An 18,532-nucleotide genomic window follows, 5' to 3' on the forward strand; every position below is an offset into this window, starting at 1 on the left:
ACTCTGCTTCTTCTTCTTCTTCTTCTTCTTCCTCTGGTTGGGGTTTTTTTTTTAACTAACAAGTTTCTTCATCTTCTGTCTTCTTCGCAGTCGCAGATGTTTTTTTATTCTATATGATACAGTTATGGCCTTTCGACTCTGAAATCTCTCAACTGCAGTTTCTAGGGTTTGCTTTCTAAATTTGATNCAAAATCAAGAGCTGGAAATGGGCATTGGAAAGTATGGCAAGTTTGCATGTGGAGAATGTGATTTTTGGTTCTTCCACTATGGAGATCATCAAAGCTATGCACAATCCTAGTCAATGGCCAGCATTAGTAAGTTATATCTCTCCGCTTATTATGTTTGGTAAAGACAAACCAAGATGGTTTCTTCTTTTTGAACCGACAGACTGCAACAATGGAACCTTACAAATTGCAAAAAGTGTTACTCTGGACCTGAGGTTATCTTCATATGTGGCTCGTGGAGCTCCTATTTGGCTCACTGGTTTTTTTGCTCATGAACAGAGAATGATACAGGACAACAACATGTTTTCTAGCACTATGCTTTAATCAGTATCCTCTTCTCTTGTTCTATATATATGTAACTATCTAAGGGTTGTCTTCAGTAAGTTTTTTAACTTATCACAAAAAACAAAAACAAAAGTCTTTCAGTCCTAAGCGGTGAATATTTTGATCATCATCTCTTACCTTGGTTTAACCCCCTTTTTTATCTACTTTGACTTTTTTTGGTCATTATCTCTTCATCCCTAAGTTTCCTGAATCCCCAAGTTTAAAGTTGAATATTCTTATACGATATTCTACTTCCTATATATATTTCCTTCTTGGGTTCCATATACTACTATTACATTTACTTTCCTTTCCTCTCCTCTTTTTTCTTATGTCTGACGAGTTGTGGAATGATCTGCAATATATGGATCTGCGCAGACATGACCCATAACTGGTTATTCCTCATACCACTTACGCTGGAGTGTTAGCTAGGAATCGAGTTAGCTTGATTGGGAGACCTCTTAACCCTAGAGAGCAAGATCTTAGACGAGTGATCTTCCTTTTACCTCATCACTAGGGTATAGCTTCGCGGGTTCATGGACGTATTCTAGATGACAGTTATGTCCAGTTTCTTTTTAGTTCAGAGGTGGATCTGTTTGCAGTCCTACGAAGGGGACCTTGGGTGGTTGACAACTGGTTTGTTGCTCTACAAAGGTGGGAAGACTTCCCTGAACTTGATTTCCTTACCAGTATTGATCTCTGGGTCCAAATCCGAGGTATACCTCTGCCCTATGTTTCAGAAGAATCGGTCAAGTTTATTGCCAAAACTCTTGGTAAGGTTGTTGAGTTGGATTTCAATGAGGAGACTACTTCGCAGATCTCTTTTATAAGAGTAAAGATAGAGTTTGGAATCACAGACCGCCTGCGTTTCTTTAGAAAAGTCCGTTTTGAATTAGGAGAAGGGGCCATGATAGGTTTTGAGTATGAAAAACTCAAGAAGTTTTGTACTAACTGCTCTCGCATTAATCATGACTCCTCCCACTGCCCGTATCTGGTTCCACCGATCCATCAAGAGGACATCCTTAATGTTCCAGTAGGTCCTGTCTTTGAAGAAGGCGAAGGCTCCAACATCTATAGTTTTCTGCACGAGAACCATACATCTCTAAGTTCTGAGATTTCCTCTTACTCTCCCATCTCACAACCACCAAGACCTGCTGCTCCTGGGCCTAATCTGGAAGAATTTATGGCTTCTTATCCGCTTGGAACTCGTCTTTCTTCATGTTCAGACTTTTTAAGAGTCTCCCCTAAGGCGAGAGAAGCTAATAAAGGGAAAGCTAAAGCTAAACTTGAAAGTGGAGAGTGCTCTAAACGTAGGAAAGGAAAGGAAGTTCAGTTAGAGTCAGAAAGAAATACTCGCCAGTGCAGAAAGGATCCTGGCTTAAGGTTCTATCCGACTGAGCATGAATCCCCATGAAAACCGAATAAGGATACTAATCTCAGAGAATGATCAGCTTTTTTGCCTCTGAGATTCTCTTTTTGTTTTAGGTAATAATTTTCACTTTTCAGATCAAGAAAGTGGAAGCTTTTGATACACCTTCTGGTGTTCTGGTCTGTTGAATAGTTGATGAAGAAAGGTCATAGAAGAGATTCATGAAGACCTTTGACTGCAATCTTTTTGATGATGATGGGGTGATAAGTAAAATACTTTCATATCTAAAGCTTATGTTAAATGCTTTAAGACCAGATACAATGATCTTCATTGTAATTTTAGTCTTCTTGTGCATGATATGAAGTTTAGCTGATTCCCCCATTGTCCAATAGTTACTGCTCTGTAATTTAAAGTTGCTCTGTTTTTATGTATGCTGTAAAAATGTTGACTCTCTTTGGTTCTCACCAATGTTGGTGCTGATGATGTTTAATATATAAAATCATACTTTGGAAAAAAAAATCATTTCCGTATGAATGTAGTTGAATATAATAAAAACTTCTTTTTAGTTTTGCAAAAACCTTAATCTCAAAATTCAACTGCATTAAAACTCTACGAACTGAAAAAAAAAATCATATATATAAAAGTAGAGTTCTAATCTCTCCTTATTGGTCAATTTAATATTTAATGTTTTAAAATATAATATTTATTTTTAATTAAACTTAAAATTCAACACATTTAATCATATATATAAATTCATACTTTAATTTCACTAATTACTACTAATTTGTAACTGAAAATTCATACTTTAATTTCACTAATTACTACTAATTTGTAACTGAAATTAAATAAATTGTGAATTGACTTTTGTAATCCTCCATTCATTTTCAATTAAACACACTATCAATTAAAATTGTAACTCCTCTAATTAAATTATTTTAGAAATAACTTCTATCACTACAAATCCTATAAATAACCATTCCCACATCTTCCTCCACCATATCTCAAATTCTGAATACTTTTTTTTTAATGTTTTTGCATGGATTGAAAACTCGTTGTAAGCGTTTTTTTTTTACAACTCATTGTAAGTGTTTAATTATATATTTTGTTGGATATATCTTATATTGTATTTTCAATTTTATTTCTTTGTTTTATGTATTGGTTCATTTCTTCTTTGTTTTCTTATTATTTTTAATTTTAAATTACATATGATAATTAAAAAAATTACATTACATATGTATAATAAAAATTTGATGGCTATACAAAAAAAAATATCATGCAGATTTAAAAATTATTAATTTTGATCATTGCACAATAAGATAATCAAACTAAAGAAATCATCTTTATTCTTTATCTAGATATTTGATTATTTCTTACATATTTATTTTAGGGAAATTACCTAGAATATTACATAAAAGTAGGTTTATTACTAGACTAACACGTTGAGATTTCTGTCTTACTAGAATAACACATAAAAGTTTACAAATTACTTCTATACCTGAGTTGTGTGTTTTATTACGTTTTATGCCATTTCTAATTAAATTTGTCTTTGATTATCAAGAGAAAGAAACAAAAAAACTTTGAAGAATCATTCTCATTTTGTTGGGATTCTCTTAAATTTGGGTTGGTAAAAAATATCAGATTGACGTAGTTTCAGATCTAGTTTTTAGATCAGAACAAAGTTTTAGATCTAGTTTTAGATCAAATTTGAGTTGGTAAAAAACATCAGATTGACAAAATTTGGGTTCACTTGCTCTCTCAGAACAAAGTTTCAGATCTAGTTTTTTGTCTGAGTTATCGTCGGAGTAGCAACAACAAGAGTGAGCAATCTTTCCCTCCCGTCAGCGCAGCGGTGGGTTTCTGACAAGCAACGCGGCAGTGACGCATCCACGGTGGCTGGGACGTGTGTTGCAGAGCGGCGGTTCTCTGGAGTCGAATTTGTGTTCATATGTACGTATGCATTCATAACTTGTGTACGTATGCGTTCATATGTACCTACACGTTTATATGTACGTACACGTTCGATTTTAGGTTTAATGAACCCAAAATTACCATAATATCCTCGTCTTCTACCTCTAACATACGACTGAAAACCCTAATTTTCCCTGCCTCACTTTATTTTTTCACGACTTATGTCTATTTTTTTGGTTTCACTTGTGGGGTTTTTACTCAACTATTATAGATTTTTATCTCAACATCTGATTTTTAAATTAAAAACCTATAAAAAGTGAGTTATATAGATTTCCGAACATATATCTAGCTCTTCCATGGATGAACCCAGAGGAAAGATTAACGAAACAGAGTAGGAAAAAGACGTTTGCTCCGGCCGACAAACAGAATACGATTGATGAATCTGCTACAAACGTTATTACATGAACACCATAGATCGGAAGAACAGCAAACGTGTTTAGATCTACCTCCAATAAGTCTATCGCAACGCTAGACTGTCTTTGACAGCTCAAACAAATTCGTGTTATTCTGGTAAGACTTTACAGCTGTCAAAAATGCTTACTAAATCTACCACGGACAAGAAACCTACCATCACACTCCGAAAACTATTTCAAAAAAACAAACGAGTATACCNCACACTCCGAAAACTATTTCAAAAAAACAAACAAGTATACCAAAAATATCTGAAACGAGAGAAGGCTGTCGAATAAATCTGTCGCAACAGGCCATTAGTCTACCATAAATATCTTTTGGGTCATATTGACTGTTGAAGGTGTACATCAGATATTTTTGGTACACTTAGTTTTTGATACACATATACGTCCACCGATAAGTGTACCAACACTACAACTAAGTGTACCATCTACGTCGACGGCAAAGTGTACCAGCACTACAACTAAGTGTACCAAAAATATCTGACGTACACCTTTAATCAGTCCACGTGTATAAATCTACCATCAAAGGATCGGTAGACTTAGTCCCAACTTCCAATGTTTTTTTTTTTTCTAATGGTATTAGCCGTAATTACGTTTTTTCCCAACACTAGTTTCAGGGGTAGTATAGGTACAATGGGTTAGTCTAGTAATAACAAACAATTGTATGTTACTTTTGTAATAAGGAAGCTTTTATGCAATATTCTAGTAACTCACCCTTTATTTTATTTGTAAAAGTATGCAATGTTTTAAGAAAATAAACTATTGTAATACAATAATTAAATTATTTTTTTTTTAATTCTCTCTAACCTCTAAAAAATTGTAATACATATTTTTAGTGTACTCATCATTATAGTTAGTTCTTGTGATCCAACATATAATTATATGAAGCTCTTGATTGCACTTCATATGATTTCATAGGGAATACATTTAATTTGTTACATACAAAATAATTTGGATTTTAATTATTTTACACTTTAGTTTTTTTCAGCATTTAACTCTTTAGTTTATATATTAGTTTATATCATAGTAAATAATCATTTTTACACACACACACACACATATATATATAATTTGTTCAATTTGCTCTTTAATGTTTTAATATATAATATTTCTTTTTAGTTAAAATTAAAATTCAACTCATTTAATCATATACATAAATTCATACTTTCAATTTACTATTTACTACTAAATTGTAACTGAAATTACATAAATTTTGAATTGACTATTGTTTTCCTATATTTATTTTCAATTAAACACACTATCAATTATAATTGTAACTCCTCTAATTAAATAATTTTAGAAATATAACTTCTATCACTTCAAATCCTATAAATAATGATTCTCACATCCTCCTCCACCATATGTCAAATTCTAAATATTTTCTTTCTTTTGTTTATGTTTTGCATGGGTTGAAAACTCATTGTAAGTGTTTAGTTATATACTTAGTTGGATATATCTTATATTGAGTTTTCAATTTTGTTTTGTTTGTTTTATGTATTGCTTCCTTCCTTCTTTGTTTTCTTATTATTTTAATTTTAAATTACATATGTATAATAAATTTGATGGCTATCCAAAAAAAACTTATCATGTAGATTCAAAAAAATATTAATTTTGATCATTGCACGGTAAGATAATCAAGCTAAAGAAATCATCTATATAGGGAATGTACTTAATCTATATAAACAACTTAAACTGATTTGGATTTTAATTATTTAACTCTTTAGTTTATGTAGCAATTCATATGATATTATAGGGAATGTATTTAATTTATATAAAAAAATAAACTGATTTGGATTTTAATTATTCAACTCTTTAGTTTATGTATTAGAACATAAACTGAATTTTTGAATATCATAGTATATACTCATTTTTACTATGTACAATATACAGTATTTGTTTTACCTTGTATAGTCAAAAATATCAAACAAAATACATAGTAAATACCCTTTTTACTATACCTTTTTGCAAAAATACAATTTTTGTTGTTAATTTTCAATAATACTCTTTTTAATATATAACATAACTAAATTTTAACCCTAAAATCCAAATACTAAACTCTACCCCCTCAAAACTATATCCTACATCTAAAATAGAGAATCCAAATCAAAAACAAAAAATTCTAGAAGTTAATTTAACACATTATAATTGTGTGAAAGAGAACAAAAAGGAAAATAACCAAAAAAATTGGTATTTTTGAAAAGGGGTATCAACAAAATGGTATTTCTAACATTATCTCATAAGAGGTCTATTATGCAGGCTGAACAATAAAAATAAATTTTTTTTTGATAAATATGTATGTATAATTATATTGAAATACTTTATATAATTTGATAATGTAATGATTTGAATAAATAAAGTTGATTATTGAATTTTGGATTTATTTGTTATATATGTATATATATATATATATATAGACTTTCAAACCTCTTTTCTAATACCACTTTTGAAAATTACGCCTTTTAAAAATTTTATTAAAAATACCACGAAAAACTGAAATACGTGTAATCTTAGAAAAATATACATAAACTATCTATATATGTGTGTAAAATTTTATATATACTTTATAAATACCTTTTAAAAAACTTTTAAAACTTTATAAATTTGACAAAAACAAAAATATACCTTATAAATATTTGGATTGAGTATCTAAGTAGTACGTACTATCTAGAAATATCTTATAAATCTTATAAAACTTCATAATTTTGCATATTTAAAAATGGATATTTTAAAAATGAATAGATGAAAGAAACATTTCCAAAAATATTAACAAACTTTATAATTATTAAATTAATTAAAATTAATTAACATAATTAATACAGCAATTAGCGCATATGCACGGACTTTTACCTAGTAGTAAAAATAGAAGTCTTTTGCTTAAATCGAGGCATCTCACCGGAGCCGTTATAAAACACGAGTACGTTGCGTAATAGTGTTCTTTTGTCTTTATTGCAACTTTTATTAAATGCCGAGTTCTTTGATGAAATCGATGCTTAAATAGTTGGAAAAATAAAAACCCATGTGAAAATTCATAATTGTCAGCGGTATATCACCTTGGACTGATAAATCTAAGTACATTCAAATACTGTATTTTTTTTTGTCATCTGAAATATATATTAAAAAGAGATAAAGGTAAAATACAACCGACGCCAGCAGGACTTTAACCTCCGGAAACTGAGTCGACGAAACTTTACCTCCGGAAAAACAAACCGGCGAGGTTTAAAGCTCTCAGAAACTAAGCCCCAAATTCGGGGAGTCAAACAAGAACATAAATAGAACAAGGAAATAAATAGATCTAAACAGGATAATAGATTTTACACAAAGAAATCAATCTTCTTTTTGCCTGAACAAACCAATATCGCAAGAACTAGAAGGCTAAAGACACCAGAACTAACCACAACCTTGATAGACTACGAATATCTTGCCTCACTTGGTGATTTAGAGTCTTCAGAAGAGAAACCTTGGGAAATCTTGAGCGGCGTGACGGAAGAACCTCAACCAAGCATTCAGAGACCGTCGGAAACGCCATGGTCGGAAATATCATCTATGTGACTTGAACCAGTAAGAAAAACCCAAACCTAGGCGGATCTCGCCCTACATTCGATTTGTTGAAGCTGTGTGAGGAAACCCAAAACAAAAGGTCGTCGAAACCGAATCACCACTAAACCGACTGTGAGTGGCTTAGAGCCATCGCGATTTAGGCCAAAGAAGACTAAGGCAAAGAAGAAAAAATGAAACCTGCAACAAAATCAAACAATCCAAAACCTAGATCTAAAAAGAAAAAAACTGGAAAAACCAGAGATCTCTCCAAAAAAACACTAGAACTAGATAACTAAGCTAGAAAACAAAAGCCGAACCAACGCCATGGCTGCGGTGGCCCACACGCGCCGGTCGGAGACAATGACCTAAAGCGGCGGTGAGTTCTTTGCAAGGAGAAAAGGGAGAGCAAATTTTTAAGAGAGAGAAGGAGCCCCAGTAGAAGTTGTCTTTCAAATACTGTACTTATATAATTACTAACTGGAGAAAATTATTTATATGGAGTATTTTATTTTATAACTTTTGATTAAAAATAGAAGAGAAGAATAGTGAAACTCAACTGATGAAAGGCGGCTGGGTTTTTGTAGAGGGAGCTAACATAATTTTGTGTTGAAGCTGCCTTCTTAATTGCTGCTCTTGCTTTTGCTAAATCTGATTCTATTTTATCCAACCCACTTCTCTTCTGATCGTACCAAACAGAATCAGTTTTTAAATATTATTAGAAAAATAAGTTTTGTTAGAAAAGTTTGTGAGAGTTGAAAATAATAACTAAAAGAATAATTACATACCCTGATAATAACTCTTTTACTTGTAGGACTTGGAGACTTATTTTGGTTTTGTTGATCATCGTATAAAGAATGGGAGACGGAAGAAAGAGTAGTGTTTGTTGTGTTTCTCTCTCTAAGAAGAGGCAGTAGTAGTGGAGAAGGAGAAGAGACTGGAGCAAAACTAGTGTTTGTTGTGTTGTCCTGTCCAAGAGGAGACATAGAAGGAGGAAAAGAGACAGAGACAACAGATAGTTGGTTTCTGTAATCGATCAAGGGCTTATTATTTGGCTTTGTAAAGACAAATAGTGAAACAGAAATAAGAATAAGAGATATGGAGAAAAGGGTTAATAGAGAAAGAGAGCATCTGCTTGATGATCTTGGAGCAGCCATGGATGGATATGTTTCTTTTACTCACAAGAGGAAGACATAAGAGAATTTTGGAAGTGATATGAGGAGAAAGGAAGAAAAGTCATGAAAGATTCTTTGTTTATGTCTCTATCATATATCATTAGTGGGAGAAATGAGTTTTTTGCTTCACCAAGCAACTTGTTCTCTTTATTTTTTTTTCTTTGATATTTAAATTCAATTTTTTTTTTGTCACGTTTATTAAAAGAGAAAATATATTTTTATGTATCAAACAAGGAAAAAATTGCTGTCGCTAAAATAAATAAATAGATACTTTAATCTGCTAAATGGCAAAAATGGCAATTTGAAGTGTCTTTATCTGGAAATTTAACAGAATGATCAACATTATTTTTGTTTGACCAATGCTTATGCCATCTTATATTATTGAGTGGTTCTTAATAAATATATTTATTTTTAATATTTATATGGAGCTTATTCAATGATTAACAACGCATTATTTTATTGAATCAAAAATATTTTTGGTCATTTATATAGTAGTATACAGATTACAGGCCCGTAACTTGATTCAGTAATACTGTGGGAGAGGGACAGAGAAGTTAGACAAAGTTTAGTTTATCTTTAACGTTAGTTAGACACAAAGATTTATAATCCTACAATCAATGCGTTTGTTGAATTGATAACTACTGTATATATTTTTAAATTATACTGTACAAAATAATAATACAGTAACAGTATAGAGCTAAGTCATATTATACGTATACTGCTAGTCTTTATCATTGTGACATTGCTTACCAAATTACTTTCAAGACTTTTTCTGGTAGATAAGAACCATATAATAATAATTTCTATTATGATTCTGTAAATCAGCCTATATAAGCAACACCTATATATTGACTTTACTAATTTAACTAGAAGAGTTACCCGCACGCTTGTGCAGGCAAGAATTAAATAACAAAAAATTATCAAATTAATATCCTATTTTCAAATTAGATTTTTGTTCTTTTTAAAAATGTTCAAAATTGTAATTATTTTTGTATTTTAAACTTTTAATCTCACATTTTTAAATGGACAATGAAGAAGAGTATTTAATAAAATGTTTATTAAAGTCTTCAATATATGTAAACTTCTTAAAAATATTTTGAAGCCCATTTGTTCAATCTAGCAAATTTTCAAGTATTTAATGAGCCCAATACATATTATGTGGTTAATTTAAATTAGGTAGAATTTGGGTCAAAATAATTTATAATTTTGTTTAGAACATTAAGAAAATTTAGAAAGCAACCCATAAAAGGGTTTATAGTATTTGATCATACAAACTTCCAAAATAATTATAAAGTTAGCATATACAAAAAGTTTGTTAACTAATGTGCCTTCAGCTTAAATTCCTCCAGTTTACCCTTCATGCTGCATTATGTGCTTAATGTAATAATGTCCAGCAAATTCCGACCTAAAAAATTAGAAAACACATTCATAAGTTAGACCCTAACATGATACACCACTTGATATTTACGAACATTAAAAACTTATAAAGCCTTGTAATTCTCAAGTCTTTCAAACTCCGGTTTTATAAAGATCTTGGAGGAGGCCAATGTGTTTACAATACACGGTTCACCTAGGGATGTTTTAAGTGTTAAAAAGTTTGCTAAATGAGTATAAAACCTAGTCTTAAGCATTTGTTCAATCTAGCAAGTTCTATTAATAGTACATACCTTCAAACTCTCCAACCCTCCAGAAATGCAGTACACAAAACACCGGTTCGTTTCGATATGTGAGAAGGCATCCTGACGACTCCCATGAATACATGAAAAGGGTAGCATAGTTGTTGACTGCACGGCACTTTATAGATTCATTCCTACAGATGAAGATAGTAGAAACATTTTATAAAGAGTGACACTCAAAACTCTTAGCAACATGATATGTGGAATAAATGTGTCTTACCTGCCATTTAATAGCGTGAAAACAACTTCATTATCATGTTCTCTGTTGTCCGTTACAGCTACTACACAACCGCAAACATCTATTTTTTTGCCAAAAAGTCAATTTTTTTTTCTAAAAAGATGAATAATTGTTTCCAAATCTATCATATACATAAAGATATTTAGTTTAAAAGTTCTATTTGTACTTTTATATGAGAGGAACGAATTCATAAAGTTCAAAAATTCTGAAAAGTCTAAAGATTTTCCAACACAAAGATAGCAATATCTATGAATAAATGTTTCCAAATCTATCATGCACGTAAAACTACTTAGGTAAAAGTTCTATTTGTACTTTATATGGGAGGGACCAATACACAAAGTTCCAAAATTCTTAAAAGTCTAAAGATTTTCAATCACAAAGATAGCAATATCTATAAATAAAGGTTTCCAAATCTATCATCCACATAAAACTACTTAGGTAAAAGTTCTATTTGTACTTTATATGGGAGGGACCAATACACAAAGTTCCAAAATTCTTAAAAGTCTAAAGATTTTCAAACACAAAGATAACAAAAATCTATATCCACAGGGTACAGTTGAAAATTATTATAAACCGTATTTTAAAAATGTACCAAAAGAGATGGGATGATGGATTCTTGAACGATATATATCACCCAAATCTTCGAATCGGAAGTAATTTTTCGAATTTGCTGATTCCAACTGAGTCATGGTTGAATCATCAGTAAACTTGATTTGGAAAGGATGATGAGTATTCCTCTCCCTTAGTGTTGGATTGATGATTTTGAAAGTCCTAATTTCATACCATTCACTCTCATAAATATACTTCCGGAGCTTTTTTAGTGTTGTTGGAACAAAGGCCACCTCAATTGTGTCACCCTTCAAAATTTGATAAAATTGTGTTAGTAATCTAATATATAAGACTTTTAAAATAACAAATTTAAGTAGAATTATCATTTGGAAATTTCTCTAACCTTTTCGTCCACAAGTAGAAGAACACGTTTGCTGAAGAATTCATAGACATACCAAGAATTCAAGACCTTGGCTTGGGTACACCAGTTGGTTCTTCCCCGATGAAGATCAAAAATATAATTGATACTCATGATTCTATCAAATTAGGGTTTTTCTGTTTTCTCTCAGTTGTCGGAGACGAAAAGGGAATTTCAGAATTGTAAGAAAACAAACAGTCACGATTAAACGTTAAGTCTTAACGTTTTAGCGTTTCACATTTTTTTTTTCACTATTAGATGTTATTATTTAAATTATGATAACAGATGAAAGACAGATTTTGTTGTTAATAGATATGATGCAAGATTAAAAGTTAAATGTGTTTGAGATTTAATTGTTGATATTTAGACTTTATGATACAGTCAACAATTATATTTACCATTACATAAATATAGATTATATCTAATTACATAGCAATAGTACCATTTTAGATATATTACAACTAATTGTAATGAGTATAATGAGACACATTGTATTTTAAAGATCATAAAAATTTGTTTAAATTGTAGAAAATAAATTTAGATTTAAAAATCCAAAACAATTTTCAATTACAAACATAATAATTAAACAGTCTCAAAAACCTCTTTGAAAACAACAATAAGTGTTTTATTCTGGCATTTCCTATCTTTATCTGTAATTAACACCTTTAATCCTTTTCTGGTTGTGACTCGAGAGAAGGCAACATAAAGCTGTCCATTTGTGAAATCCGGTTTCGGAAGAAACAATCCAACATGTTTTAGCGTCTGACCCTGACTCTTGTTTATAGTAATTGCAAACGCCACGGCAATAGGAAACTGTCGTCGCCTCATACAAAAGGGAAACTTTACATCAGGTGGACTAACATACATTCTAGGGATAAGTACTCGATCACCAACCTTTTTTCCTGTCACGATCCTTGCTTCGATTACATGATTGGCCATCTGAGGAATAATTAGCCTCGTACTGTTACATAAACCTCCCTTATGATCTATATTCCTTACCAACATGACAGGTGCTCCAATTCTCAAAGTCAAAACATGGCTTGGCAGTCCAGAAACTTGAATACTGTTTAGGAATTCCTGAGTGTAGATCATATCATCAAGTCCGCTTGTATTAGACGTTTCAATACTATCAGAGCTAAGATATCGTCTCTCCTCACCTGTAAATAAAAAATTTGAAAATTTTTATATGTTTTGAATATTAGAATTAAAAAAAAAAAATTCTATATCCTATTTAATTTGCATACCTGGAAGCTTAGTAAGCATAAACTGATTTATCTTATCAACATCGTCATTTCTTGGACTTAGAATAGCTCTTTCACTAAAGAATTTTGGATCAGTCCTCCTTGTAAATTGTTCTCCGTAGATCTCTTTAACTATTGCTTCAATAGGATTTCCACTTGTATTAATTAATAAATCATCCGGAATTTCTATCTCCACATCCCCACTATCTGACTCGTTAATTTTGCCATCCCCGATATCAAGAAGCCACTTAGAAAAAGTAGCAAGAGCACCTGCATCCATACTATTACGTGCTTTGCGAAGTCTCAAATTTTCGGTAAGTTTAAGAACTTTACAACTATTCCAAAGAACAGATGAGTTGATAGATGCTAAAACTGTCGCTACCCTTCCTCCTTCCGTAATAACTGGTAAAATCTGTCTAAAATCACCTCCTAACACAACAACTTTACCTCCAAAAATCTGGTCACACCTCATGATATCTCGCAAACTCCTATCTAAAGTTTCGTAACAAAGCTTGTTCATCATTGGAGCCTCGTCCCATATTATGAGCTTTGCTTCTCTAATTAAATCAGCAAGATTAGATTCGGCATCTATCGAACACACAGAATATTCATTAAGATTGATTGGAATACCAAATCTTGAATAAGCCGTTCTACCACCTTCCAAAAGCAAAACAGCTATACCACTTGAAGCAACATTAAGAAGAATATTACCTTTAGACCTTATATCAGCAGCAAGAATGGTCCACATAAAAGTGTTTCCAGTACCACCGAAACCATGGACAAAAAACATTCCACCTTTGTTGTGATTCACAGAGTGAATAATTTATTCATAAACACGTCTCTGCTCATCAGTTAGCATAGGTAACAACTCATCGTACAATTCCTGTTGTTTATGAGGCTTATATATTCTCTCATCTGCGATAAGCCTATTTACTCCTGTTTTCATTATACTATCATCTGGTCTAGGCATTCTCTCGAAGGCCGTAAGAGACGTCCCATTTGATCGTAACATAAGTTCTATTTCAGTTAAACATATATTTTCTATTTGAATCCGTGACAACATTAGACCTACCATAGAAAATTTAAAACACTTTATTATAACGTGTTCTTTTGGAAAATGAAATATTTTAATGAAATAAAATAAGTTTATGAAGTACCTGGATCGTTCATGTTTCTCCTTTTTTTAAAACAAAATATCCTCACACAAAATGTCTTTCGTTTTATTCCAAACTTCAAGAGGAACAGTTAAACTCTTTGTATGCAGAAGAATCGCAAATAACTTCCTTGAAAATTTCCCAAAACACCATTCACCTGCTTCATTTATAGCTGCAATGTACTCCTTATCGTCATCCAGTAATCCCAAAGCATAGCAAGCTTCTTGGAAATCCTTATAAAGTACACCATTGACTGTTTTTAAATAGTCAAAGCTTGTTGGTCTTGGAATTTTATTAAGCAAAACTCGCAAGTAATAGGCTTGTCCTATAGAAGGCGGTACATACGTAATTCTGCCTATTGCAAAACTTTTCCATTTCTCCGATCTTGGCTTCCAAAGTTTTTCTCTCCTATTCCACACAAATTTAGTTGGAAATTCAGCATACGTGAGTTTTCTGGCCTGGGGATAAATCTTGTTGCATTCCATCCACCCCAAAAATTTAGAAGTTCTATTTGTTGTACGGTGCAAAACATCTTCTATTGGATCATCCTTGTTGTAAATAGCCAATTCTTGTCCTGGAAGATGAAACGGGAGTTTTTCTACGGCCGTAGTACGATAACAAATCGGGAAATCAAAAATTCGCCAAGAAGCCTCACATGCAGATACATACCTAAAAAAACGTGGATTAGTTTGACACACGTTCTTAAAATATTTTAAAATTGTAAATAATTAAATATGAGAATGTTTGACAATTCGAATTACTTGTTACCTGCAATTGAAAAACTTTTTTTATTTCATTATCCTGATCTTCTTCTCCTACTTTGGCTCTAACATAGTCTGGACCTTTAGTGATGTACTTGAACAAATACTTTACTGAACGTGTCTGGTTGCACTACTCAACATTTATATGAGCACGAAAACAGAGTGATAAATCACGATTATAGGGAATAACGTAACTATTATCGTATTGAAAACCCCTTTTCTCCACAACTCTCCCATCGTTTCGTCGTCTATATATTGGATAACCAGCATCGTCGACAATAGTATTATCCATGAATGGTTTTGGGAAGAATTTGGTGCATTGCCCATTATTCATGCAGACACTATCTCTGTTCATAGGACCACACAGACCATGGATCATCACATCAGAAACAACTTCGTATAAATACTTATCCACCTCTTTATCAGGAATTTCAGCGCTTATGAATTTATCAATGTCGTCTGTTGTACGCATCTTATTGTCTTGGTGTAAAAACAGAATCATGTGCGCATGAGGCAGACCCCTCTTCTGAAATTCTATTGTATACATCGCTGAAATTTTTGAAAACAAATAAACATTTCTATTTAATCATTATTAAGTTACATTTTTCGAAAGACTAATATAAATAATAATAAAAATAATATAATACATACCAGAAATTACGATACCGAAAGTTTTTTCCTTTTTTTGGTCCATTAATCTATCAAGTTCCATCTTGAAAACTCGACTACATATATCAGGTCTATCTTCTTTACTACATATGCCTTTCTAGATAACGATCTATTTCAGGCCACCTTGGGTTGCACGTAAATGTTATGAAAAGATCAGGAAATCCATAATACTTGCAAGTAGCCATGGCGTCTAGATAATGTTGCATCATATATCTCTTTCCACCTGTAAACGATGACGGAATGAATATTATTTTTCCATGCTGTGCAAGATCTCCATGTCCTTTTTCAGCAGCTTCAATTATCTTATCGACTCTTTTAGTTCGGAGTTTGCTTTGGTTCATCCAAATGTAGTTCAACCTGTTTGACTCGATAGTAGTGAATGCATCGACTAAAAACTGCTGGAATAATTTTCCTGCTATAACAATAATCGAAGACTCTTGATATCTTTCAAATATTCTATACGCATAAAATTCTCTCATGGTGACTGGTTTCCTTTTACGTCCACAGGTATCCACGAACCCTATATCGATGCCTAATCAGAAACCATCTTCACCATAAGGGAACAACAATGGGTACTGTAAAGGCAAGTATGCGGGATGAAGCTCACTTATTCTCTATAAATTACCCGAAGAACTTTCTATAACGATGTCATGTTTATTCACACCAGCCGTAAAATCTGCGGGTATTAGAGCAGCAACCTCTTTGCTGGTAGGAAGATTATGAGTTCTTGCATCAGTAGTTCTTTCTGAAGGTAACATTAATTGCAAACCGTCGCTACCGTCTTCCATATTAAATCTTTCACGTGCCGATCTAAACGCTCTAAAATGCGGATTATGACTATCTTTTTTAATAGCCCAACAATCTCATGTCTTAAATCTCCAGAAGATCCTGGTGTTCTATATCAACAACAAAACACAAAATTTATAATAATCATGATTAGTAGAATATAACAAATTTTATAAAAGATATTTAACAATTATTTAAGATATGAATAATATTTAAATACGTATATATCAATATTAATAATTACCTAAATGCAGAGATTCTATTATCTATCTCGTTACATACGTCATGTATATACAATTGCAAAAACATTGGTTCCTTGCTAGGTTCTAGTAAGATATCACCGATACGATGATAGTTTTCTCCGCACATCTGGAATAGATACGGTCCATTATTTATTGAATGGTTAATTTTCCCACCTAACGATGTGAACAAAAACATCATGTTGTATGCTCGTATGTTATCGCGGAAGTTTTTACCCCTATCGTCGTTATTATAAAACAACGCTAATAACGTTTTAGGTGTAGTCTTCAAAGTAGGAAGTATTACTTTGCCGCGATGGCAACACAGTGAAAAATCCGGCTTTGTCTTTTTAGTCCGTTTATTCAATTGTTCTCCATACCACATATATGCTCCACAATTATCACATAAAAAATAAGGATCTCCATCATCATAATAACCTACATATATTTAAAAATATATATATTTTAAAATACATATTTTCAAAAATTTTGTATAACGAATCAGATATGCATCGAGTTATACCATTATTTAATAACTTAGCTTTTACAGGAGGGATGCCAAGAAACATTTCAGATGTCGCATTGTTATCATTAATCTCGAATGAATTCCCATCAGTAGAGCTATCTGAATCACTTTCATCGTTCGTATCCGAATCAGTTGCGACGAAACATGCGAAATGTTCCTGTATTCCGGGTAGAAGAAAATTTTCTGCATAGGTAACGATTGGATTAGTTATTAGCATATATATATTAAATTTTAAATTCCTTCCCGAACATATAACCTTTTTTCTTCTTTTTTGCCCTTTTAGACTTCAGTATTTGCATTCTTTTCAACCTTCCCGTCTTATGGGGATCAGGATACTGTAATATTCGTAAAAGCAGATAGATTTATCGTAGAACTAACACCTGTAGTTTAATAATGTTGTTGCGTACAATCTATTAGTTTTGAATGAAACATAACTCTTAATGTAAAGAATAGTAAATGTCTGTATGTTTCCTAGAGACGGCATGCGTCGTTACATTCTTCCTCCGATATGGAATCTTTGAAGGTCTCATTATATTACGTCAAGTGTACCAATCTGCAAAATGAAATTCAAAGTACGATCAAGAATTCATATAATCTAGTAATTCTGACCATTTTAGTCTAAACGTCGTTGTTAGGTTTGTTTATATAAGAAGACGGTGCCGTATATATTTTGTAAACTAAAATGTACTAATTATTGATATATACGAATATTGACATATGTTTATATATATCCTCTTAACTTTTTTGAATTCTTTTTTTTTTAAATATGTTATTTATCTTTCTAATTATGTATGGGGATCTCTAATACGTATTTTTGAGATTTACTTTCTTAGTATTTATTAATATATCTTTTTGTTATATTTCCATAATCTTTAATATCATTATCGGATCATTATCGAACCATTAGTTTAATAAATATTGTTCTAATTTATATATCATTATTGTTATAACAAAAAATATCTCAACTTATATTTTTCTTTTTTCCATTAGTAACATTATACTATTATCGAACTTTCCGCTGGATTGTCATATCATAATAATTATTAAAAAGGTAACTTCATTGTATTATCATAACTAATATCCCTTAAAAATCAAAACGAATTATAATAACATCATGATAATAATTATAAATAAAAATAGATATTATTATTTAATATTTAAATTAAAATTTAAATTCAAAAACGTCTTTCGAAAGTCAATCCTTTTTCATGTTAGATCTTTGCGTCCATATCTTGTTCTTCTCACACCAAGAAAATTCAGTAACACCCTTA

At 31.6% G+C, this 18,532-nt stretch overlaps 1 protein-coding gene and 1 pseudogene across 1 annotated transcript in view; one reads left to right on the forward strand and one right to left on the reverse strand.

The window, feature by feature from the left end:
- LOC104732483 (xylogalacturonan beta-1,3-xylosyltransferase-like) overlaps window positions 1-9,130 on the reverse strand; it is a 24,100-nt gene extending 14,970 nt beyond the window's left edge. The window contains exons 1-2 of the mRNA XM_010452031.2: window positions 8,618-9,130; window positions 8,390-8,511 (exon numbers count right to left, since the gene is read on the reverse strand). Coding sequence (XP_010450333.1) covers window positions 8,390-8,511; window positions 8,618-8,986 — 491 coding nt within the window. The 5' untranslated portion in view covers window positions 8,987-9,130. The remainder of the gene's footprint in view (window positions 1-8,389; window positions 8,512-8,617) is intronic.
- On the forward strand, window positions 877-1,959 carry LOC104733057 (annotated as a pseudogene).

This window comes from Camelina sativa, chromosome 12 (assembly GCF_000633955.1).
Source record: "Camelina sativa cultivar DH55 chromosome 12, Cs, whole genome shotgun sequence".
Classification (NCBI taxonomy): domain Eukaryota; kingdom Viridiplantae; phylum Streptophyta; class Magnoliopsida; order Brassicales; family Brassicaceae; genus Camelina; species Camelina sativa.